Genomic DNA, 25870 nt, shown 5'->3' with positions numbered 1-25870 from the left:
ATTACCATTTTTTCATTGCTGGTGTTTAAATGGGTTCTCTCAAGGTTTTTAAAAAAAAAAATCACACCTGTTTCTTCATATTTTTGTGAACAAACAATGGGGAATAGTTTTAACCCTTGTATCCTTCTAGGCTTAAAGTTCCTTAACATGTTTTTCCCCCTCCAAAGTCATAATGAAACCACATTATGAATGCACTTGGGGTACAGTCAAAATTTCACAACCATGGTGTAAATATGGTTATTTCTGTAGCAAAGACGAAGTAAAAAATAAAACATTTCTAAATGAGAAGCAGGGCTTTTCCATTAAGGTGTAAAACCCAGTAGTACACAGAATAATCACATGGGTTTTCATAGATTCCAAGGCCAGAATGCCATTATGATCATCTAGTCTGATCTCCTGTCTACAGGCCATAGAACTTCCCCAAAATAATTCCTAGAGCATGTCTTTTAGAAAAAAAATCTTAAATCTTGATTTAAAAATAGTCAGAGATGGAGAATCCACCACAAACTGTTCCAATGGTTAATTACTTTCACTGTTTAAAAAAAAAAAAAATCCCCCCCGCCCCCCCACTGGATTGTGTTAAACCTGTTAGACTGAAGAATCCATTGTTAAATATTTGTTCCCCGTGTAGGTCCTTATAGACTGTAATCAAGTCACCCCATAACCTTTTATTTGTTAAGCTAAATAGACCACGCTCCCTAAGTCTATCACCATCATAGCTGAGTGGCAGACACACCCTCTCTACACACATGCACATCATTTGAAAGCTTATGAGATCTACTTTAAGATGAAGTATGAGAACTCTCAAGTGGTGCCATTACCACAGAAACAAGGATAAACAATGACACCATCAACATGTTGAAATGACCACTTTGAAAAACGTGTGTGTTATGACCCTATGTATTATTTCAAGGCATAAAACTGAATTTCTTTGAGATCTCACAGCATCACAACAATCTAAAAGGATAAAACAAAATAATCAATTTGTACAGGTGTCACTGAAATGTAACACTGTTGGTCACATTTCTAGTCAACATTATCATCTTGTCCAGAACAAAGTGTTGAGAGCACATGGATTACCAATCTTCACTGCCTTCACAGTTCTGTGCAGTGAAGGATTGTTCTGACTACAGACAGCTGATTTTGCAGTAACCCTTTACTAGTAATGGCACAAATAAGGTCTTGTAGATGCTTAGAGGACATTGAGCCCTTGAAGAAAATGGAAGTAGTTCATCCACATTTTTCCATCCATGTTGCAATGGTGATCCAATATTTGGTTTACCTATGCACAAAGACATCCAAATCTTTGTTTGCCAAGATGCTCTGCTGACATACTCTTCAAAACCATCCTCACATAGTGGGAGTTTGGCCAGTGACTTGCCCTTTTTGATAGCTAAGCTGAAATGCAAGCATTTCAGGTCTCTCTGAGTCTCCTTTTCTCTGTCTTGTAATGCAGCACTGCTACCAGATTCCTTGCTGCAGAAATTGTCACTGGTCAGTCACCGCTTCAGAGATCTCGCCAAATGGGGAGTAAGTTCCCTATGTTTCTATAACATTAAATTCAGATTCTTTCTGCAATATCAACTAGGGAGAACAGTCACAGCCTATTAATGCATGGACAGCAGGAAATATGTTGCAGAAGTCAGGAGGGAGTGCATCTAATTGTATGCACAGGTATGAAGTGACGCTTGTCAGTGGTGCTGGTAATAATGCCAGTTTCAATCCATATGTCATCTGCATGTTCCATTTTTGGAAAGTAATGAACAGCAAGGACCAAAACATCTGTATCAATATGGTTCCTTTGACATCCAGAGACCCAAAAGCCGTACCTGGGACATAACAGCATTCAGAAGCATCTTTGTCTCTGCTTCCTCGAGTACTGTGCTAGTCTGAGCTTCTTTCGACACTTCTACTGGTGATTTATTTTACTACTTCCCCACTGGAAAAGCCTCCAGCAAGAAGGTGTGTTCGTACCCTGGTTGCTCCTACACTGGTGCATTTTGAACCATATATTCACAGAGGAATTTTACAAGTGACTGCTTTTTGGACACCAACTTTAGAATTTCTCCATATGGAAGCAGAGGGCATCCAATTACTTGGTATTTCTTGCATCCCACTTTGGAACCTGCCCAGCATGATCTGAATGAGTGAAACTTGTCTCCAGCCATCATTTGTATGACCGCCATTGCATCTCTGACGTACACTGTGGAAAACAATTTTTGGACTAATAGCTGCTCTGATAGTCCCTCCTTTTCCAGACTTAAATTTGGTGGTCTTGGCCATGTCAGTAAATGTCTTAATGCCAGATTTCTTGACTGGGCTGAAGCTGTTTCTCCCATCACAATACAACACATCTCTCACAAGTCTTCCAATTTGTTCAACAACATCTGCTGTTTTAAGTAGAGACTCTTTTATATCTGATGTTACATGCAGTTCAGTAGATATGTTGAAAAGCACCTCCAGATTCAGGGTCAAAAGGGTTTGTCATATTGTTGGTAAGAGCTGTAACCCATCTCCAGTACAGAGGCAATGACTGTCTTCACTATTTTTTTTTGTTAAATCACTTCTCTCATAGCTTTTGCATATTCATAATTTGAAGCTGTAAATTGTCCTCTCTGACACTGACATGTGCATTGTCACTGAATTAAAAAGCTAGTTTCTATACTATTTCAAAGTTTAGTACTGCTTGGACAGGCAATTTCAAACTAAAACCTTCTACCAGGCAGACTCAATGCTATACTGTAGACACAAAAGCTTACAAATGGAGAAGCATTACATTAGGAATTCATATGCATTTCTATCTACCCACTATGCAGCACAAACTGTGGGCATGCAATCTACTCATACTGGTGCACAATCTTCAGTCAGAGACTGATCTGGTCAGCAAGTTTCAACTGAAAATATAGAAAATTATGATAATCACTTGAGATATTTTGACAATTAAGAACATGTGATGTGAGTACATTTCATGTTAGTATATTGCAAAACACCGATATTCACTATTTTTGCCACATGCTAAAAAGCTTAATCTTTTCTGGAGAAAAAAAAAATACTACCCATGCAAATCCGATGAAAGTCTTAATACATTTTCATTTGGTAGCTTTGACCAATAAACACTACATTAAGGTGTTGAATTTAACAAACATTAAAAACTGTAGTCACAATCGTGTTGCAATGTTTCTGGAACTATGCATAGGAGGACACTCGCTTTGGGTTCTATTGTTTCATCTTGCCTAAGGCTTACAGCTAAAGGTACATAGCATAAGCTTTGAAATGACATATGATGTGGGTGTATGTAAGGTGGGTACATTAAACTCTAAAAACATAGCTTTTTGGAGAATTGCTGCATGCCTAGAAGGCAAATTTTCTAATCCTTCTCATGGCTCCTCTCCAGTTTTTCCAACATCCTTCCTGAACTGGATACTGTATTCCAGTCACCCCAGTGCCAAATACAGAGGTGATAAAACCTCCTTACTCCTACTAGAGATTCCCATTTATACATCCAAGGATTTTAAATAACTGACTAAGAGAATGGTCTAAAAAAAAGTTACAGCTAACATTAGTATGGTTAATGAAAAGGAAAAATGGTATGTACAGGGCATTTATAAGGACATACAAGAAATCTTTACCTTAAGAAGCCATGACCTGAATGCAATCCCTAACTTTTTGAGATCTTCTATGACAGGAAGACAGACTTGAGGAAAAAGTGATTGCTCCCTTCAGTATCAGTTATACTTAGGCCCCTAACAAATTCATGGCCATGAGAAAACACACCTCAGACTGTGAAATCTGACTGTTGTGGGAGAGTCATGGTATTGCCATCCTTACTTCTGTGCTGCCTTCAGAGCATGGTAGCCAAAGAGTGGCAGCTGCTGGCCGTGAGCCCAGCTCTGAAGGCAGCGCTGCCGCCAGCAGCAGCACAGAAGTGATGGTGGCATATGGTATTGCCACCCTTACTTCTCCACTGCTGCCTGAGAGTCAGATTTTGGGTCAGATCCCCAGTTTGAGAAATGCTGACTTAAGAGGGTTACATGTTTTAAATACATATTCATGATTTATGACAAAGAAATTTAATATTTAAATAATATCTGTAACCATGAAGGTCAAGATGATTTTAAAATGCTATGACTGATTTACCAAAATTGGCAGGGCTCCCTAGTTATATTTAAGCCACAAAAAGCCCTGTTATTTTACCTGAGATTTTGAAAATTCTTATAAAATAAGTCATTTGTATTGCTGCCTGGGGGGAGAAATCTGAGGGGCTCCCTGAATAAGTACATCTTTATATTTAAACTAAGGAAGTAAACAGCTGAAGTGAATTCTAAACTTAGCCAAGAGACCAGCATGGTGGGTGAGATTAAAATAACCTCATTCCTCATCTTATATGACGGCAGAAGAGATAGCCAATATAAACACAGGCATCTCATTAGTTGTTTTCATAGACTAAATAAAAATGGATTTTCTGCTAGCCACAGAACAAGAGGTGTTATCTTATCTACTGCACTACCTACCTTTGCAATAAGGAGGCCAGCTACTTCAGGAAATTAAATTTCAGGCAGAAGAGGGCAAGATGCATATGAAAATACGTAGACGTTACAAACAGGTAGATTTATCTTCAAGAAAAACTCAATCACTTGCAAACAAATTAAAATCCATGTAGACCTTGGAAAGGCCAGCTGACAGATTACCGTATGTCAAAATTAGATTCTTCCAAACAAAGATAATCCTCTTAATACAAGCAGGTTTTCTACCATAGAATTGACAGATGGTTAAGATTTTGGCTATTTGTCTTACAGATGTCTTTACACTGTAGTGTGATGAAGACTTTTTTTAGATCTTGGAGAGCATTACACGGACTTAAAATGAGCTCGCTCAGAATGTCAAGTAGTGATACCCACCTTCTCAGGCCAGCCAATACTAAAAACTGCCCTTGCGGACTCCAGAATATCGTATTTGCTTGCTGCTTGTCAAACGTTTCTGAAAGGAAACAGAATTTGTATTTATGCCAACATAAAAAGGATGGAAGTTTCCACCCAATGGTATCAAGAAGCTTACTAGCAACTACACTGACAGGCATTCCAGAGAGTCCTCAAAAAGGCACCTCTGAGCTCTGCAATTAACAAGCAACATGTCTACTACAGTAGTACTTTAATTGGAAGAATGAAACCCAACATGGATCTGCTCTCACTGATTAAACTGAAAACAATGGGATGATCAAACATTCAAAGAAGTGCATGTGCAGGCAGGGAGAATCAGGAATCCCCAAAGCCTTAGCAGACAAATTGTACCAATTTAACTAAAATTGTTTAGAAATGGATGTAGTTAAATTGGTTCAACCTCTTATGTGGATACCTCTTCTGGCATAAAAAAAAAAAAAGAGTGCTTTTTCACAATTTAGTTTAAGCTGATTCCTTGCGGACTTAAGTTAAATCAATATAAGGCACTCAAATGAAAATGGAGGGCAGGGAAAAGAAGAGAAATGTCCAAACTGAGAAAGGGAGGAAATCCTTAAAATACTGGGGAGGAAGTATAGAGGTGGTGAATTAATGGAGAGAGGAAAGGAAGTTTCAAAAATGCATTTTTTGCCCTGTCACAGGAAGGTGGTATTTAACTTTGCAGAATGTTCCCCTTTTGCTGGCAGTCAGGCAAGGCTGCAAGATTAATATCTTACCAGTGAACTTTTCAATTGCAACCCCCAGACTCTGAATAAAATGGTAATTTGGCTCTCATTACAGAATAAATTGACACCCCTGCCCTCGGGGCTGTTCTCCCAGCCCAAGACAGCTGGAGTGCAGCATGCTCAAGACATGTTCCCTCCCATGCCCTCTGCCAGGGCCCAGAAGTATCATAATCTGTCTTTGAAAAAGCAACTGTAAGAAGTCTACAGGGTAAACAGGTTGATACCGTCATGTAAAGTGCTTAATGCCTAGATTCTTCCACCTGTACTTCTGCTGTCAACTCTACTTACTGATAAGCTCTATTTTCCCATTGTTTTTGACATGATAAAAGGAGATAGAAATTCTGGGAGGCTCTCCATGCAATACAGCAAACTTGCTTCCATTTGGTTCCCAGGCAAAGGCTATAATGCTTTCTGTAACAGATGTAAAGAAGTGTCAAAACCCAACACTGTACAACGAGAAAATTATTGAGTTAAGTCAGTCATGCTCTACACAACTTCCCTTCCAAGCAGTTACTGTATACAGGACTGAAGAAATCCTGGATGCAAAAGAGAACATCCATTATGAGGAGCAATTTGGTATTAAGATTTCTACTGCTGTTTTGCTTCTAGTGAGCCAACCAGATAAATGCTTATGGGGTGTTCAAAATCACGTACCCCAGCTTTTCTCCAGCCTGGTACAGAATATCCTCAGACAGAAAAGGTAAATATCAAATTTAGTCACCAGTCTCCCACTAGGGAAGCTTCTCTTTTGTTGTTAAAGTACAGCAACTGAAGCAGAAAACAGTCTGCCGGGCAGTCTTTTTAGATTAAGAAATAGCTGGGCAAAGAAAGAGAAGTTTGCCACCCAGTTGTCCTTCATCTGTTAAGAGCCATTAGTTGTAGAGCTTTACACAATATTTTGTCAGTTTATTCACTGATGAAAACTGTACGAATAAATACACAACATCAGCAAAATAGCTAGCACATGTATCTCTAGGTCCATGATTTACCTTTCATTTCTACCACATCCACAGGGACCTGCTTCTCTCTCATTCGGAAGATCTCAAAGTTGGTCACCACACCCTGTGAAAGTCAACAAAGGTCAAGTATCTAGTATAATAATTGTACAGAAAGTCATTTTAATACAGGACTAAGAGGATGACTATGCAACTAGTCTAGTTTAGTACTTCAAGATAATAAATCTAGACTCTTTGGTGCTCATTTCCTTAGAGGGTGGAAGATAACACGGAAAGATCACTTATTTCTAAACAGCACCTTTATTAAAATAGGATTTTCTTCAGCAAGTTGTGTGTTAACAAAAAAGGCTCTCTCTGGTACAGAAGTTGAGACTATTTCAAGAGGACTGAAACGTATGGTAGCTCATGCAGCGTCACCTGTGGGACCAAAACCAGCTGAAACAAATACAACAAATGCTGAAAGAAAGGGGTCAGAAGTAAGACAGGCATACTTGGATTGATCTTGCAGAACCCTGATAGATAGTGATGTCAAGTCCAATGCTCATTAAGTGCCCATGGCAGCTCACACGTAGCCCTTAAAAACGTAACTGAAAAAATGAAAGGGTTTTGACACCAAGTAATTAATTTACACATTTCTATCAATCCATATGGAAATGCAAAAATCAAAGCAGAGATAGAACCAGTTTTATGAACACACCTAGGAAGCACATACCTGTGTACCTTTAGGAGTCCTGTCTACCTTCACACACAGATAATCTCCATTCTTTTGCCAATGCAGCTTGCAATCCACCACATTGAACAGATTCCGCACACGGATTTCTTGTCTGGAGGGGAGCTGCATCAGTGTCACTCTTGCTGGGATATCTTTGTCTTCAGGCACCCAAAACGCAATTATGTTACCCCCTGGAGACCACGAGAAATCCCTACAGGATTGAAAAGAAGGAGACAAGATTTCATTAAAAAAAGTCCAATTTAGTAATCAGTTAAAGATATGTTGCAAGCAACATAAGGAACAGTATTCTGCATTGAATTTGATACATTATGGTGAATCAATCAGTTCCCAGGTAGCTTGATACTAAAGCTAGGCTACAGACAGGAATTCTAACTCTAAATTCAAGTGCAATGAGAACGATTAAAAATAAATTTACCAGGACCAGTTTGGTGACCCTGCAGAAAACCCAGGTTTGATTTGCCATTCACAGGCAGACAAGGAGTGATGCAGAAGCAATACATTTACATCTAGGAAAGGTAGAAAGAGTACCTCATCTCATACTGCAGAATCCCAAGTGATTTGGGAGATAGGTTAATAAAATGAATTACAAAAAGACAACCCATTAAACTATGTAGGAGAGAAGTGTACTTTTAACAATCTGTCACACTTAGATTTCTAGCTCCCTTGTTCTGGAAGCTACTTCACAGGTCCCCATTCTCTGAGAAGCCTTTTGGAACCCTGGAAAGGTGAAAAAAGTCAGTCGTTTCTTTAGGAATTATGATGAGACTCATATAGAATTATACAATAAGCCTAGCTACCTCAGTGCCAGCAGGTGCGGGGAGGGATAGCTCGGTGGTTTGAGCATTGGCCTGCTAAACCCAGGGTTGTGAGTTCAATCCTTGAGGGGGCATCTTAGGGATCTGGGGCAAAAATTGGTCCTGCTAGTGAAGGCAGCGGGCTGGACTCAATGACCTTTCAAGGTCCCTTCCAGTTCTAGGAGACTGGTATATCTCCAATTATTATTATTATTATTATTATTTTTTTTTAGTTAAAGTATAGTGCTCTCTTACTTAAGACTATGGAAGGCCAAATATCAGACAAGATATCCCCTTATTGATGTAATATCCTTAACTCGAGTTAAATGCATTTTGGTTCATCAGGAAGTACCATTTTGCCAACATGTATCAGGAACATCAAAAGTTAGGTCCTTAGATCATCAAGCAATTAGATATTTCAGGCATCATTGCTAAGTTCACAAACTGTCACCAATGCATGGAAAGAGAGAAGTAGTAACAAACAGATGTCTTTACTTCTTCCCCATAGGTAGTTTCTCCTCAGACGCAGAACACACAACAGGATCATCATCAAGGAAAGTATAAACATTGACAAGAAACATGCTATCCTATTGAAATTCTAAGTATTAGTTCTATTACTGCACCAAAAGCATAAGAGTTGAAGAGTAATATTATTCTAGTTGACTGATAGCCAACACACACTGAAGGCTTGGCTACACTTGAAAGTTACAGCGCTGGGAGTTACAGCGCTGGTCGTGCAGCTGTGTAGGGACAGCGCTGGTGTGTGGCCACATTTGCAGCGCTGTTGGGAGTGATGCATTATGGGCAGCTATCCCAGCGTTCAAGTGACAGCAACGTGCTTTTCAAAAGAGGGGGGGTGGGAGGTGGCATAGTGTGACAGGGAGCAGGGGGAGAGAGAGAGAGAGAGAGTGGATTTTTGGAGCCAACACTGTGTGCTTAGCTTCCTGCCTTGAAAAATCAGAAAATGTTCCCGATCCCTTAGTCTTAACTCTTAATTGCAAACAGCCTGCATCCAAAGGGACTCCCTTTCTCTGTCAAGCAAACACTCACTCCCTGCCTGCCTCATTCACAGGGATTATCTCATTTGATTGTTCACAGCAAACAGGAGCAGTGTTTGTTTTTTAGATAAGCAGCTCCGGATCACGGAGTTCACAACAAAACAAAGAGAGGCTGCATAACAAAACAAAGAGTAATTTATAAAAGCATTCTGGGATATCTGCTAATACCCTGGAGGCCAATAACAGCGCTGGTGTGTGCCCACACTTGACGAGCAGCGCTGGATCACCAGCGCTGCAATCGCTACACCCCAACCAGACCAGGTGTACAGCCAGAGCTGCAGCCAGGGAGTTGCAGCGCTGGATGTGCTTTGCAGGTGTGGACGGTTACTAATTGCAGCGCTGGAAAGCCTCCACCGGCGCTGCAACTTTCAAGTGTAGCCAAGCCCTGACATAGGCATCTGCCTCAGCAAAAGAGAGATTAACAACTCCTACTACTGACCACCAATATAGGAAGCAGATGGTTCTGGGCTAGATATTTATTAATTCTTCATTGTGTAACCACTACACAAATGCAAAGTTTTCGGTGCAAATAGATATCAGGCTGAAAGGCTGATCCATGACCTAAGAAAGGGGATGTTCTGGGAAACAGCATTTAACACTCTCCACCCAGAACTACATCTTATAATGAGAAAAACTGAAAGAGCTCAGTCTGCTTTTCTTTGAGAGGCAAATTGATTACACTGTATAAGTATCTTCATGGGGAGAAAATACTGGGTACCAATAGGCTCTTTAATCTAGTGGAGAAAGGACGAACAAGAACCAAATGACCAGAAGCTAAAGTAAAAAAAATTAAATTAGAAATAAGGCACACAGATATGGTTTATTTTAACAGTGAGGGTGATTACCAGTGGAACAAACCATCAAGGGAAGTGGATTATCTTTCTTTTGATGTCTTCAAGTCAAGACTACATGCCTTTCTGGGTGATATGTTTTAGTCAGACCCAAGTTGTTGGCCTCAATACAGGGATAACTAGGTGAAATGCAGTGGCTTGTAATATATAGGAGGTCATGATTTAATGGTCTCTTCTGGCCTTTAACTCCATGGTACTAGAATCCTAACACAATAATATCTCAAGAATAAAACAAAAGAAAGCAGAACACTTCGCAAGAGAATAAACTCACTTTATCCCGTTGATTTTCAAACTTTTCTTGTCCAGCAAACCCATGGACTGCAAAAAGAGAAAAATGATGAATTTGCAAGTTAATTTAAATAGAAATACTTACATAGGTAGGTTAACACCCTTATGGAGGTAGTGATGAAATGGGGACATTTCCCTATCTGGATATATAGTATAAAACACTTGTCACTCATCCCCATAATCCTAATTCTTGCATTAGCCACCTAGTCACCATAACCCTGCAAATTAAAAATATGCAATAGGATGAGGCGGCATACTGGAAAATGGAAATACTGTTGCTTACAACCTGCTCTATTAATGGATTTAGGGGGGTTTTCTGGTAGTGATCTGCTGACAAAAGTTGGGAAGTATTAAACAACTATGATACTGTAAGACTGTATTTTCTATGCTCCATTAAAAAATTTAAGTTGCTCTCCTCATCTACTTCCTTCCAACCTTTACTACCCCAGTGGAAAATTAAGGAAGGGGAAAACAAAACACAAAACAAAACCACCACACCACAATCCCTGAACAGTGGGGATGTTGGGAGCCCAAGGAAAGAGCAAGACAAGACGGTGGGTTTCTCACCCTTTAATAGGTATTTACTGGAGAGTCAGATATTTCTTTTAAAGAAATTTTAGCAGTAACTAGCTTCAAAATAAAAAAAGCAGCACTTCAGGTACAGCTGACATTATAAAGCAGGTTTTATGTAAAAACGCACTTACAGGTGTTTCATAGATGCTGAGGGTGTCTAATGTCATTCGGGCAAAAAATTTACCATCATGACTCCACCTGAACAAAGAAGAGGAAGACAAAGCATCAGATCTATCATGTTACCCCTCTAGTAAGAAGAGTCTAGTCATTTAGTGTGCTCTGTCCTCTACTACTGTTACCCAACCTACTTAAAAATGGGCCAATGAGCTGAGCTTTCACAGTGGAACCCTCGCTTCTTCTGTCCAGTTAGGGTATCCCAGATGATTATGGCCTGAGGGTCATCTTGTGTGTCCATTAAAGGGCTGAAGGTCACTAAATACCTACAAAAAGGGGAGAGGGAAAATGACTAGCTTCACTTTTCATATGGTGTAATGATCATTTCAGCACAAATATGCTTTCATCTAATTGTGAGAAGAATCTGCTAAGCAAAGTTCAAGAGGCATGCACTGAAAGAGGACACAGCCAGAATTGGGGGAACGGGTAGAGTACAAACACTTTTCTCCAATCCACCCCTACACAAAACTAGTGAGGGAGTTGAGGGATGGCTTGAGTATTAGATAGCCACCCATACACCCCTTTTTAATCGAGGGGAAACTCTCTAGGAGTAGAGTAGCAGAGAGCCTTATTCACCCATCTCATGAACCAGCAGTTACTATGGAGATGTGGAGCAGTACCACAGTGTAACTGTGTTCCTGCATGTTCTAGGAGGACAGAGTCCTTTCTCTTTCAAAAGCTAGAGGGGATGAAGCTTTGCCAGCATTTAGATAGACTGTCTGATTATATCAATGTTCCCAGGCAGGGTCCAGCATTCTTTCCAGTACCTAGATGTATCAGGGGTGGTGTTAGGCATCCAAACTATGGTATTGCCTCTGGATTCCTCTGGCCAAAAAACCACCCAATTCAAGCAAGAAACCCACCACACCTGGGTGTTGTCATACATTGATGATGATGATGATGATGATGATGATTCCCCTTTACAACTAATGAGGTACATAGTATAAAACATGATGGCCTGGAAACAAGAATTTATCAGATGGGAGCTTTCAGGACAGGAACATGTTTTCCTATTAAGAGCCCAAGCACATCTTAACTACAATAAAAATCTAAAACCAAAATACTCCCAACAAGTCAATCTTTTCATTCATAAACACAAGACAGAAGCTTAAGCTTCACAAGAGATAAAAATAGGTGAAGCCTTCACAAAACCATTTGCCTGACAATCTCCACAGATGCCATCATAAAACAAAAAGCATGAAGAATTATTCATCTGAAAATTACAACCCTTGAAGATGCTGAAAGACCAGAACTCAACTCACAGGCATTGCTGACTGAGTTCAAAGATACCATCTGTGTGTGTATTAAGGTGCTTGTACCAGACAAACTGAAGTCAATGGGGAAGATTTTATTAAATACTGTCGATCATTACTCTGGATTGTGTTCTTTAAATACTTTTTCCAACTTAAAAAGTAGAAAGTCATGTCAAACAGAATTATGGATACACACAAACATTCTAAAAATATTTAATGAAAAAAGGCAGCAATTCCAAAGAGCAGAGAAATGAAGATTGAAAACCCATGATACCTAAAAGTAGGTAAGGCAGAATAAACATGCTTTGTGTTCTGTTCCCTAAGGCGTGCTCTCAAACTGCTTTTATACCATACCTTTCACAAGGTGAGAAGTCGATAAGCTGTACCCCCTGGTGACTGAACCTCTGAATCTGTTTGAACTTCTCTCCTCCCCATAGAGCAATGCCTCTCTGATGGAATGTAGCCAGGTAAGTACCTTTTGGAGACCAGCGTACATAGGTTTCCGTCCACCGCTGTAGGTAAAGTGTACAGTATACATCAGAGCTGAATTACATTCAGAAGACTCAGTATGTGCAGTTTGTAGCTTCACTCCCCCTCAAGTAATCCAGCAGCCACCATTTACACAAGCTTAAACATGACTGGAGTGCAGTTCTTATTTCCTTAGTCTGAATGTTTCCTGGAAAACGCCTTTGAATGAAACTTCAAGTTTCAAGCACTCACTAAACAGAAGAATAAAACTAGTGAGCTAGAGGTGGATGCTAGTGGGAAGCCTTCAGCACTGTCTAGAACTACTGAGAAGCTCAGCATGCCACTTGTTCTCTGACTACTGGGAAGGATGTGTTCTAATCTTCCTAACAAAACATAGCTCCTGATCCTCACCTAGTGTGAGGGAAAGGGCATCTTCTATATGAACCTTGGTTAATAAGCATCTAGTGATTTGGAATAATGTTCATCACCCCCAAAATCAATTTCTCCCTACTTCTTGCCTTCCTCTAAACCATAACAGAGGAGCTCCTTGTCCTCAGAAAATTCTTGTTGAGGTCTTCCCTGGGCTCAAGAGCAGATGACATGTGAGCTGCTGGTGATGGACTGCCTCCAGTACTGAGCCTACCACCAATCTTCAGTGCTCCTTCTCTCAGCAGAGACACAATAAAGAGGAGCTAGGGAGTAGCATGCACTTGACAGCAGTAAACTCCCCCTCACCACTGATGTGCAAAATCAGAGTTTGACAGATCTCTGCTCATCTAGGTCTTTTGATTCAAACATCTTAGTCTGATTATTATCATCCCTAATTTACAGATAGGGAGGTTAATTGAAAATCACAGCAAGGTAGTAGACCAACTCAGTTCACATTCAACTTTATTTCCTTTCTAAAACAGGCAACCCTGCCTCTAAATGAATGACATTATCTCCTTTAGAAGATTAAAAACAAACAAACAAAAAAGTACTCTGAACAGCAGGAAACGGAGAAGTTGTTTTCATCAAAGAAAGCGAGTGTTACAACTCTATTCTGCACATCCCAGCACACAACAATTGAACAAGATCATCATCTCACTACTGCCCCCGTTTCCTGAGTTCACCACTTTTTCAGAGCCTTAATGACCATACTGCATTTGGAATATGCAGCTGTTCCTTCAGGGACACTCACTGGTCTTTCTTCAATTGCGACTGGTTCCTTTGCATCATTCCAATAGATGCAAGTTCGGTCTCCTGACTCAAAGATCACACTGTATTGATCCCTACAGTCTGGGTCCTCCAACCAGTAGCGAAGATTCCCCTAAAAAGAGAGTCAGGAGCTAAGGAAGCAATTTCTCAAATACCATATTCATGCTCCAAGATAAAAATTCTACTTTATAAGCACATGCTAAAAAAACAAAGATAATTACAAGCCACAAGTTAGATTTCAGAAATTTAATTCTCTAGCTATATTGGCTTAAAACTTTGGAAAAACACATTAGCAATTTGAAATATCTGGACCTCATTTCCCTCGTTGCCCAAGAACTATGGCAAGTTCTTTGGATGAGCTGCAGCTCTCCATCATGGGGAAGATAATTCTTATATAGTAGCAGCGGTCATTATGAAAGCAACATAGCTTTGTTCTGTATTTTTTGTATGAATGCCACAGCAATAAAGAGTTTTAGAATATGGAATATTTTAATTTAAAGCTTCACATAACATATCCCTTTAATCTTTCAAATAAACAAAAGAAACATACCAAGTCTTTAAATGGCTGTTTCTCTGGGATGTCCCATTCTTCACTGATTGTCATGTATCTAGAAGAGTGATTTGATCAGTTACACATATTACAGATGCCTTTGATCAGAAGTAGGCTACAACATGGTCTTTAGGAATAAAGACAAGAGAACATGATGGCTACACTCACTTGTCAAAATCTGTGAAAAGGTTGACTCTGAAAGTGTGCTGCTTGTCCAACTTGTATCCATCTGCATTTTTCACAGCATCCACTGCATGTGCTGGGGACATGTACTCCAGGAAAATATACCTAAAATAAATGAGATAAGTGTGATTACTCAGTAGCAACCTGCCTATAGTCAGCATTAGCCATTCGGTGGGTGAATTAACTGAAAAACTGGTACTCAATCCAGAAGGCAAGATTGAAGAAGTTGCCATTTCTGGTATAGGAGAAGGCAATTAATCTCCACTTTGCTCAGATAAGTATTTTTCTTAATCATATATACATGATTTGGATCAAATTTTTCTCTGCCTTCTTCAAACCGCATGGAACAGATTATGAAGGCATATTCTCACACAGCAGAATTGCAATAAGCGCTACCATCAGGTGGATGGGTAAGCAGCTAGGTAATAATTGGAGATATACCAATCTCCTAGAACTGGAAGGGACCTTGAAAGGTCATCAAGTCCAGCCCCCTGCCTTCACTAGCAGGACCAATTTTTGCCCCAGATCCCTAAGTGGCCTCCTCAAGGATTGAACTCACAACCCTGGGTTTAGCAGGCCAATGCTCAAACCACTGAGCTATCCCTCCCGCCTCTTCCCATTAGAATGGCAGGACATGTTTGAGAAGTGAGCAAATTCAGAGTGCTACATAAAACTTTTTCATTCATATGTTCTGGGCCCAAAACTACTACTCTTCACCAATGTTCCCTCTAATTTTTTATATCCATGTGCGGAATTAATTTTGTCATGTGCACCAATATGGAGGTGATGTGTGGTGAAGGTGGGGCCGAAGGGTTCAGAGTGTGGGAGGCGGCTCAGGGCTACGGCAGAGGGTTGGGGTGTGGGCTCTGGCTGGGGGTGTGGCCTCTGGTGTGGGGCCAAAGATGATGGATTTGGGGTGCAGGCTGCCCCAGGGGAGAGGCGCCTCCCCCTGGCCGTGGCCCTGCACACCCCCTACCTCTCTCCTCTCCAGTCCAAGCCCCCGCGGCTGCACAGCCCTTGATAGCCTGCTGTGTGGCCACGCAGCTTAGAGGGAATTTAGCTCTCCACTTAAACAAAATTATAATCAAACTCCTCCTTTCCAAGGAGAGTCCAGTCTGTAACTTAGAAAAAGCCAGAATTCATGGAACAGTGGACGTAGGACCTAATAATGTCCCACAGAAAATTATTTTCAAGGTACCTGGATTTGTTTTGTAAGTTTTATCCTGACTGAGTTGAAATCCCTCCAGCCCACAGGAATTATTCCAACCCTACAACTCTAGGAAGCCTATACTGAATAATTTGACAACAAATTACATTCTCTGATCTGCCATATTAGGTCTCCAAACCCCAAAGAGAAATATGCTACTCTCCAGCCACCTTACCAGTCTCATTGAGCTGAAAACTGGGATAGTGATAATCAGAAGAGAAAAAAATAGTAAGTAACTCAGTATTGCAAAACAACAGCTAAAATACTACCACCCAAAGTCTGTAATTACCTTCCCCCAAGCCCAAGATGTTTGTTACCCATTTGTTCAACATGACTACATCTATCTTCCTGTACAGCTATAGTCTAGGAAACAATTAAGCCCTTCAGTGTCCTGAGGATCTTGTGTCTATATCACTGAGATAGCATGCCAAAGTGCCTGTATGGACATCATCCTATTCTGTTATGTCAATGTCAGAATTTTAGCCCACAAATGTCTGTCTATTAGCATTCAAACAATGTTCCAATCCCATTTACAGCAGGAGTTCTCATTACTCACCCCTTTGTCTTCCCATCTGCTTCTGGGTAAAATTCATTGGTAATTTTCCCAAACTTGGAAAAGATTTTGTGAATAACATTCTTCAGTTTCTCAAGACGGTCTGGTCCAACTTGGGGAACATTATCCACTAAAATTACTGAATCGATTCCATCTGCCTCCTGTGGCTGGTCTTTTAGCACATCACCAAGTAATTCTGCAAAGAGAAAGAGGGAAAGACTCAGCACCAATCTCTGGATTGAATGGGGAAGGGAGGAAAAAGATGAGAATTCAATAGCTAGTTACCTACACCCTTCTCAAACACCTTTAAAAAGTTCAGGAGTAACTGAAAACTGTATGGAACACTGAGCTTGACTGAGTTTAGTAAAACATTACCAAAATCCCCCCCGGCCCACACTATTTTAACATAGGTGTAATCTACTAGGACATGCTCGCTATAGGGCAATTTCCTGAAGATCACAGATGCTAGCTTGACATGACAGACCATGTTCCATTGTTTCTCTGGGAAAGATCTCAACACTTTATATTTAAAGACATTGTCCTACGAGTCCCACAAAATTGCTCATGAATCAGAGAACTACAACAGTTACCCACAAACCCACACTGAACTAAATGCTGACATCAAGAATTTTGACATCACCTTTCCTCCCACATCAAAAAAGCCTTAGCATGATTCTCCATTGGAAGCCCTGTATGTTGCAGCATCACTGTAATTATGGTTGGGAAGTCATGCTCATTCTAAACCTTTAATTAGAACTTTGGAGATGATGCATGGGGGGGAGGGGGGGAGGAGCACATATGTCCCCTCCCCCCAGATTTCTGCCAAGGAGGGTTCACACCAAAAGGTGGCCAGCAGCAGCCTTTCAGCACTGTGCTGGCAGGAAGGGATGGGAGCTGCTTCCAGCCATGGGGAGGGAGGGGAGGAGGAAAAGGAGGAGGGGCAGGGAAGAACTGGCCCATGTCTTTGCAGAGCTCATCCCTTCCCAGATTCTTGCAGGCTGGGCTGGAAATTGCTTACCCTCCCTACTCCAGCACTTATCTGAGGGGGTGGGAGGCTCCCCTGTGCTGGTGTTACAGGCGTTTGCACATGCAGGGCGTGACTCCTCTTGGGCAGCTCCCTGAGCACCGACTCGACTCGGTCAGAGGCAGCAGGGGAGGAAGGAACCTGCCAGGCAGGCTGCAGGTGTGTTGAGCGCGCCCGCCAAAGGCTGGCCCTCCACACAGCACTGGGAGCAGAATGTACCCTGGCAGGGGTTTATGGAGGAGCAGCGGGGCTGGTAGGGGGCAAAGTGGAGACAGGACAGCGAGGAGGGGAGCATGTAAACGGCAGATGGGTGGGCAACAGAGGTGACATGTAGGGTGGTCACATTACCCCCTCAACCTTAATATTATTCCCCCATTATTGGCAGTTACAAGTTGCCTATGGAAGTAGGGTTGCCACCTTCCAACTGCACAAAACCAAACACCCTAGACCCGCCCCTTCCCCAAGGCCCCGCCCCCACTCACTACATTCCCCCTCCCTCAGTGGCTTGCTCTCCCTCACTCTCACTAAGTTTTACTGGGATGGGGCATGAGGGTGGGGTGCTGGAGAGGTGAGGGCTCTAACTGGGAGTGCGGGCTCCAGGGTGGGGCCAGAAATGAGAGGTTATGGGTGTGGGAGAGGGCTCTGGGCTGGACAGGGAGTTGGATGCGGGAGGGGCTGAAGGCTCCGGGATGGGACCGGGGATAAGGGGTTTGGGGTGGCAGAGGGGGCGGGGCTGAGGGGGGCTGCGGGTTGAGGCAGTGGGCTGGGGTGAGGGGTTTGGGGTACAGGAGAGAGCTCCAGGCTAGGGCCGAGCAATTCAGAGTGTGGGAGGGGGTGAGGGCTCTGGGGTGGGGCCAGAGCTGAGGGGTTTGGGAAGGCAAGAGATTGGGGCACAGGCTTAATTTGGACAGCTCCTGATCAGCAGCGCACTGGGACTAAGGCAGGCTGCCTGGCCTGGCAGCGTCCACACTGGGCCTCAGAAGTGACCAGCAGGTCCAGCACCTAGGTGGGGGAAGGAGGCACCACATGCTGCTCTTGCCCACTGCCCCTCCCAGCTTCCATTGGCCGAAATGTGGAGCTGATGCTTGGGGCAGGGCCAGTGTGCAGATCCCCGTGGGCCCCCCCCCACCTAGGAGCCATACCTGCTGGTCACTTCTGGGGTGCAGCCTGGTGCTAGGACAGGTAGGGACTAGCCTGCCTTAGCACCGCCGACCGGACTTTTAACGTCCCGGTCGGTGGTGCTGACCAGAGCCACCAGGGTTCCTTTTCGACCGGGTGTTCCAGTCGAAAAGCAGATACCTAGTCACCTTATATGGAAGCGAGGAAAATTTGTTAAGCCATTTTAAGCATGTGGCAACTGAATGTGTCTTCTTAACCCTCTTGACATTCTGACAGGTCATCTGTATCCTGCAAACCCTCTTAGCCCCTCTCCTACAACACCCTTTAAATTGCCTGAGAAAAAGCTTAGCTGGTAGGATGGTACAATGCTTCAAGTTTCTATTTGGAAGAGGAAGTTAAAAGCAAAAAATAGTCTTACTCTAATATTATGGTTAACTCCACCAGAGAGGTCCTTTGGGGCCATCTGCCTGTCCCAAGTCAGGGTAAAGGAGGAGGGTTGGGCGTGGGGCTAGCAACTCCACCCTGTAAAAATCAGCTTGCTACAGAAACGCCAACAATAGAGTTAACAGAGACTTTTAGCCTGGAAAAAGAAGGGTCTTCAACTCGAAGATGCATGACGCTGGGTGGTGAAAGCCGTGAGGAAGCCACTAAACCGATCACCCTTCTTGCAGCCAGGAGGATTACCATCGGCACATGGAACGTGAGGACCATGTACGAGTCAGGAAAGACGGCGCAGGTTGCAGCAGAGATGAGGAGCAACAACCTGACCCTACTAGGCATTAGCGAGACAAGATGGACGCAAGCTGGACAGAGACGACTGTTGACAGGAGAGCTGTTGCTGTATTCAGGACATGAAGAGAGCGATGCACACCACACACAGGGAGTAGGCTTCATGTTGTCCAAGCAGGCACAGAGAGCACTGATTGGTTGGGAAGCACATGGTCCCAGGATCATCACAGCATCCTTCAGAACTAAAATGAAGAGGATTAAGATGAATGTTGTTCAGTGCTACGCTCCAACCAATGACAGTGAAGAGGAGGACAAAGACTACTTTTACAACAGACTCCAGAAAATATTAGAGACTCTCCCAGACAAAGACATTACCATCCTTATGGGAGACTTTAATGCCAAAATTGGACCTGATAACACAGGATACGAACAAGTCATGGGGACCCATGCTCTGGGAGAGATGAGTGAGAATGGAGAGAGATTTGTGGATCTGTGTGCACTTAACAATCTGGTCATAGGAGGCAGCATCTTTCCTCACAAGCGGATCCACAAGAGTACCTGGGTATCGCCAGCAGGCATGACAGAAAACCAGATCGACCATGTCTGCATTAGCAAGAAGTTCAGAAGATCCTTGCAGGACGCGTTAGAGTTAGAAGAGGAGCAGACGTGGCATCCGACCATCACTTAGTGGTGGCCAGATTGAAGCTGAAGCTGAAGAAGAACTGGATAGACGTCAGACAGAAGAGCGAAGTACAACGTCAACCTTCTGAAGGACCATAAGACCAAGGAAGATTTTGGATTGACGCTGAAGAATAAGTTTTCAGTACTACAGGATCGGTCTGAGGAAGAGGAAGACAGTGTACTCAACAGATGGCAGAAAGTGAGAGACACACTTAGGTCAGCATGCCAGGAAGTGCTTGGAATTAAGAAACACCAGCAGAAAGAGTGGATCACAGCAGAGTCCTTGACAAAGATAGAAGACAGAAAGAAGAAGAAGGCAGCAGTCAACAACAGCAGGACTAGAGCAGCAAAGGCCAAAGCTCAAAAGAGTATGCTGAAGCCCACAGAGCAGTGAAGAGGAATATTAGGAAGGACAAGAGAGATTATGTGGATGGACTGGCAGCAGAAGCAGAGCAGGCAGCATACAGCGGTAACATGAAACAGCTGTACGATACTACCAAGCGACTGTCTGGAAAGTTCAGCAAGCCAGAACGTCCCATTAAAAACAAGCAGGGAAAGTCTATAACAGGAATAGAACTACAGATGAACAGATGGGCGGAGCACTTTGAGGAACTCCTGAACAGACCAGCACCACCAAATCCACCAGACATCGACCCAGCCAACGAGGACCTCCCAATCAATTGCGATAAACCAACCAGAGACGAGATCAGAAAAGCCATCACCATGATGAAGAACAGGAAGGCAGCTGGACCTGACGATATCCCAGCAGAGGCCCTGAAAGCAGACCTGGATGCCTCAGTGGAAATGCTGTACCCCCTCTTTGAGAAAATATGGGAAGAAGAAGTGATTCTGGCTGACTGGAAAGAGGGATATCTCATCAAAATCCCCAAGAAAGGAGACCTCAGCAACTGTGCCAACTATAGAGGAATCACACTCCTGTCGGTGCCAGGGAAGGTCTTCAACCGAGTCCTCTTAGAGAGAATGAAGGATGCCGATCCACAGCTACGAGATGAACAGGCAGGTTTCCGGCAGAACAGATCATGCACGGACCAGATAGCAACGCTCCGCATCATAGTCGAGCAGTCTATGGAGTGGAACTCCTCGTTGTACATCAACTTTGTTGACTATGAGAAAGCATTCGATAGCGTGGATCGAGAGACCCTCTGGAAGCTCCTTGGCACTATGGCATCCCAGCAAAGGTGGTCAACCTGATCAAGAATTCATACGACGGCATACACTGTAGAGTGATCCATGGAGGGCAGCTCACAAACAGCTTCCAGGTGCGAACCGAGTCAGACAAGGATGCTTGTTGTCACCACTTCTCTTTCTTCTCGTCATCGATTGGATTATGAAGACATCCACTTACAAGCGTAGGAATGGAATCCAATGGTCATTGTGGACCCAGCTTGATGACCTGGACTTTGCCGACGACCTTGCACTCCTTTCGCACAGTAAACAGCAGATGCAAGAGAAGACCAACGTAGTGGCAGCCACGTCATCACAGGTTGGCCTCAACATCCACAAGGACAAGACCAAGATCCTTAGGATCAATTCCATCAGCAACGACCCAGTCACACTGAATGGAAGCCCCCTGGAAGAAGTGCAGTCCTTCACCTACCTAGGTAGCATCATCGACCAGCAGGGTGGCACAGACGCAGACATCAAAGTAAGGATTGGTAAGGCAAGAGCAGCCTTCTTACAGCTCAAGAACATCTGGAGCTCCAGAGAGCTGTCTTTGGCAATAAAGATTCGACTGTTCAACTCCAACGTGAAATCAGTCTTACTGTATGGAGCTGAAACCTGGAGGACAACCAAAACAACCACCAGGAAGATCCAGACCTTCATTAATAGCTGCCTCAGAAGGATTCTCCAGATCCGCTGGCCAGACACCATCAGTAACATCCACCTCTTGGAGAGGACCCATCAACTCCCAGCAGAGGAAGAAATTAGAAGGAGAAGGTGGGGCTGGATAGGACATACACTACGCAAGCAGCCAACCAACATCACCAGACAGGCACTGCAGTGGAACCCCCAAGGCAAGCGGAAAAGAGGCCGCCCAAGAAATACCTGGCGACGCGACCTTCAGGTTGATAGCAAAAAAATGGGCTATACCTGGAACCAGCTAGAGCGAATGGCCCAGGATAGAAGACTATGGAGATCTGTTGTTGGCGGCCCATACCCCGGTTGGGGTGACGGGCATGAATGATGAATGAATATTATGGTTGAGGTTTTACATATACAGAACTCAGGAAATTCAGAGCTATAATTCCTACAGAATGTACACTACAAATTAAGTTCTCACTAGGGAGATAGTGGTAGTTCAAGCTATAACTGAACTTCTATTCTAATCCTCCATTTTCACACACATATATTAAGGCATAAACATTATGTATGTGCAATGTATCCAAGGTACAATTGCTCTGGGAACCATAACTTTCACATGCACATAAGTCAGAGCATCAACAACAATGTTGCATTTATGTAGTTTTTCCATTTCATATAATGCAGGTCAGATTTCTGGGTATCTCTAATTCTAGGAGTGTCTAGTGACAGCCCCCCCCAAGATAAGAAACTGACAGACTCTAAACTAATCCCCAACATCAGTACTAAGACACGCACTGACATCAGATCCATTAATCAAAATGACATCACCCGGACATGTATAGAAACAAGGACTAAGTGCCAACTTTATATCTGCTTTATCTAGCAAAGCCCAAGATTTATAAACAGTGCATGCCATTACCTCGTTACACTATAAGACTGAAAAATATCTCCTTCAGTTTTACCAAGGGTTCTAGTTATGCTACCTATCTGACTGAGCGGAACAAAGTCTATTGATGAAAAGGCTAAATAGGGGCAGGAAAAGGAGATCTGGAAACAACTGCAGAGCAGAAATAATTCTGACAATCCTGGTTCCTTCACATACTCAAATAATTATCTGAATTCAATCAATTTATGCCTATAATTTCCAAAAAAGATGAATCATTGCAAAAAAAAACCACTAAAAAAATATAGCTCATAAAGAAAAAAAGAGATAGGTGTCATTTCACTTTTGAAATGCAATTTAAAGATGCAGTCTGGAGAGTCAGACTGTGTAGACAGCATTCAGAGATCAGGAAGATTTAATAAGCACCATGAAAACACTTAAATACCAGAAAATGTTACAAAGTGTTGGCAGTGCTTAGAGCTTTAACCACCAGTTTTTGCCAGTTGTCTAGTAACTGACGTGATCAGAATTTTTCAATTATTTACCCAGAGGCTGAAACTGGCAAAGAAAAGAGGACAGTGTTGGGAAATATGTGGCATTGATAAATGCTTACTCAATTTCAACCAATCAGAAAACAGAAAATTAGGCCTTGTGTTATTTTTAATTCAGTGAATATACAATTCACTTGTCTGTTAAGCCTGCTATAGTTTGTTCCAAACTGTTCAGGTTTATGCATAACATTACCAGGACTGACAGTTACTATACAGTTTTTGGCAAACTGTTATCTACCCTTCATTATAATAATACTGTGGTGCTAAATGCAAGGGTTTTTTTTTTTTTGTTTCTTTATGATGCAAGAAGTCTATAAACACAGATTCCAAGGCCAAAAGGGACCATTGTGATCATCTAGTCTGACCTCCTGTATAATACAGGACACAGAACTACCCCAAAATAATTCCTAAAGCATATCTTTTTGAAAAACATCCAATCTGGATTCAAAATTCACTAGTGATGGAGAATCCACCATGACCCTTGGTAAATTGTTCCAATAGTAAAGTACCCTCCCTGTCAAAAATGTACACAATGTTTTCAATCTGAATTTGTCTAGCTTCAATTTACCACCACTGGATATTATATCTTTCTTTCTCTGTTAGACTGAAGAGCCCATTAGTAAGTATTTGTTCCACATATAGATACTTATAGACCAACCAAGCAACCCCTTAACCTTCCCTTTGTTAAATTAGACTCAAAAAGTTCAATCACTAAAAGGCATATTTTCTTATTCATTAATCATTTTTGTGGCTTTTCTCGCCAATTTATCCACATCCTTCTTGAATTGTGGGCACCTGAACCAGACAGTACCCCTGCAGCAGTCACACCAGTGCCAAATACAGAGATAAAATAACCTTTCTAGTCCTGCTTGACATTCCTGTTTATCCATTCCAGGATCACATTAACTCTTTTTGACCACAGTGCAGTCCTGGGGGAATTCTGCACCACTGTGTTCACGCAGAATTCGTGTCCCTCAGCAGAATTTCTTTACTTCCCCACAGAACATGATGAGGAAGCAAAGGAAAGACACACAGAGTCAGGGGAAGGGCTAGTGATGCCCATGCGCATAGTTTTTTGGGGGGAGAAATTGCCCCCCAAATAAAGGCAAGGCATGGGGGGGAAGAATCATGTGGGGTCATGCTCCCGCCATTTCTGTGAGCTTTCTGTGAGCGCAGAGCTGCCCAGCTGAAGGAATGTGCAGCTCAGCTCTGCAGCTGGATGCCACCTCCTGGATCCTAGTGCCAGTCATGCTCCCTTTCTGTGTGCTGGGAGCCATCCTGTTATCTGTACAAAAGTGAGGGCCTGCAGTGGGGCAGGGCAAGGGGATGGCAAGGGGGAATGGGGGAAGGAGGATGGGATGTGGAAGAGAAAGGGATGTGGGAGCCCAGCATGTGGCATTCTTTTGGCGGCAGCAGCTGCTGCTGGGGATCCCGTTAAGCAGGCCCATCAAACCCAAACTCCCCCTGCACCTGGACCACCCCGATGAACCCCCCACATCTGGAATCCCAAGCAACTACATTTGGATCCCCACTCCCCCCAGCACCTGGACCCCTCCTGAGAAGCCCCCTCCTCCCATGCCTAGACCCCTGCTCCCAATGAGCCCTAACCACCTGCACCCAGAACTCCCCTCAATGAGTGTGTCTGGATGCCCTACTGAACTGCCTTCACCCAGATTTCCCCATACAGAATCATCTCATCCCACACCTGGATCCCCCCGCCATTTGAGTCCTGCTGGGCTGAGCCTGCCTGCCTGCACCTGGAATGGAGGGGCAGGCTCATCTCTTGTGCTACATTAGGGTCAGGTGCAGTAGGGTGATCTCCCACCTCCATGCAGCCAGTGGCCTGTGCTCCTCCACTGCCATGCTGGAGCCTCCACATTTATGTATTGACAACATTTGTAGAATTTTAAAATATCATGCCCAGAAATTTTATTTTATTGGCACAGAATTCCCTCAGGAGTAACAGTGTCACATTGGGAGCTCATGTTCAGTTGATTATGCTCCACAGCCCTCAAATCCTTTTCAGTCATTTCTTCCCAGGACAGAGTCCCCCATCCTGTAAGTATGGCCTATATTCTTTGATCCTAGCTGTATACCATTTACATTCAACTGTATTAAAATGCACATTATTTGCTTGCGCCCAGTTTATCAAGTGATCCAGATGTCACCAGATTCAGATCACTGTCTTCTTCACTATTTACCACTCCCCAATTTGTGTGTCTTCTGCACACTTCATCACTGATGATTTTATGTTTTCTTCCACATCACTGATAAAATTGTAAATAGCATAAGGCCAAAAACTGATCCCTGTGGGACCCCGCTGGGAGGGGGGGTGGAGGAAAAAAAAAACACCTCACTTAATGAGGATTCCCCCTTTATAACATTTTGCAATCTAGCAGTCAGTTTTTAATCCATTTAATGTGCGCCATGATAATTTTATATCATTCTAGTTTTGGGTTTTTTTAAATCAAAATGTCATGTGGTAACAAGAACATAAGAACAACCATACTGGGTCATAGAATTCGTCCATCCATCCCAGTA

General features: G+C 42.9%; 1 protein-coding gene across 1 annotated transcript in view; it reads right to left on the bottom strand.

Annotated features, from left to right (window-relative positions):
- EIF3B (eukaryotic translation initiation factor 3 subunit B) overlaps positions 1-25870 on the bottom strand; it is a 37406-nt gene that overhangs the window by 5696 nt on the left and 5840 nt on the right. Inside the window, exons 2-13 of the mRNA XM_039492874.1 lie at positions 16522-16714; positions 14744-14863; positions 14576-14633; positions 14009-14137; positions 12715-12872; positions 11242-11373; positions 11065-11131; positions 10344-10390; positions 7349-7559; positions 6670-6742; positions 5969-6091; positions 4899-4977 (exon numbers count right to left, since the gene is read on the bottom strand). Coding sequence (XP_039348808.1) covers positions 4899-4977; positions 5969-6091; positions 6670-6742; positions 7349-7559; positions 10344-10390; positions 11065-11131; positions 11242-11373; positions 12715-12872; positions 14009-14137; positions 14576-14633; positions 14744-14863; positions 16522-16714 — 1390 coding nt within the window. The remainder of the gene's footprint in view (positions 1-4898; positions 4978-5968; positions 6092-6669; positions 6743-7348; positions 7560-10343; positions 10391-11064; positions 11132-11241; positions 11374-12714; positions 12873-14008; positions 14138-14575; positions 14634-14743; positions 14864-16521; positions 16715-25870) is intronic.

Source organism: Mauremys reevesii, linkage group 10 (assembly GCF_016161935.1).
Source record: "Mauremys reevesii isolate NIE-2019 linkage group 10, ASM1616193v1, whole genome shotgun sequence".
Classification (NCBI taxonomy): domain Eukaryota; kingdom Metazoa; phylum Chordata; order Testudines; family Geoemydidae; genus Mauremys; species Mauremys reevesii.
The sequence above is the reverse complement of the archived record's forward strand: the minus strand, read 5'-3'. Positions and strand labels throughout refer to the sequence as shown.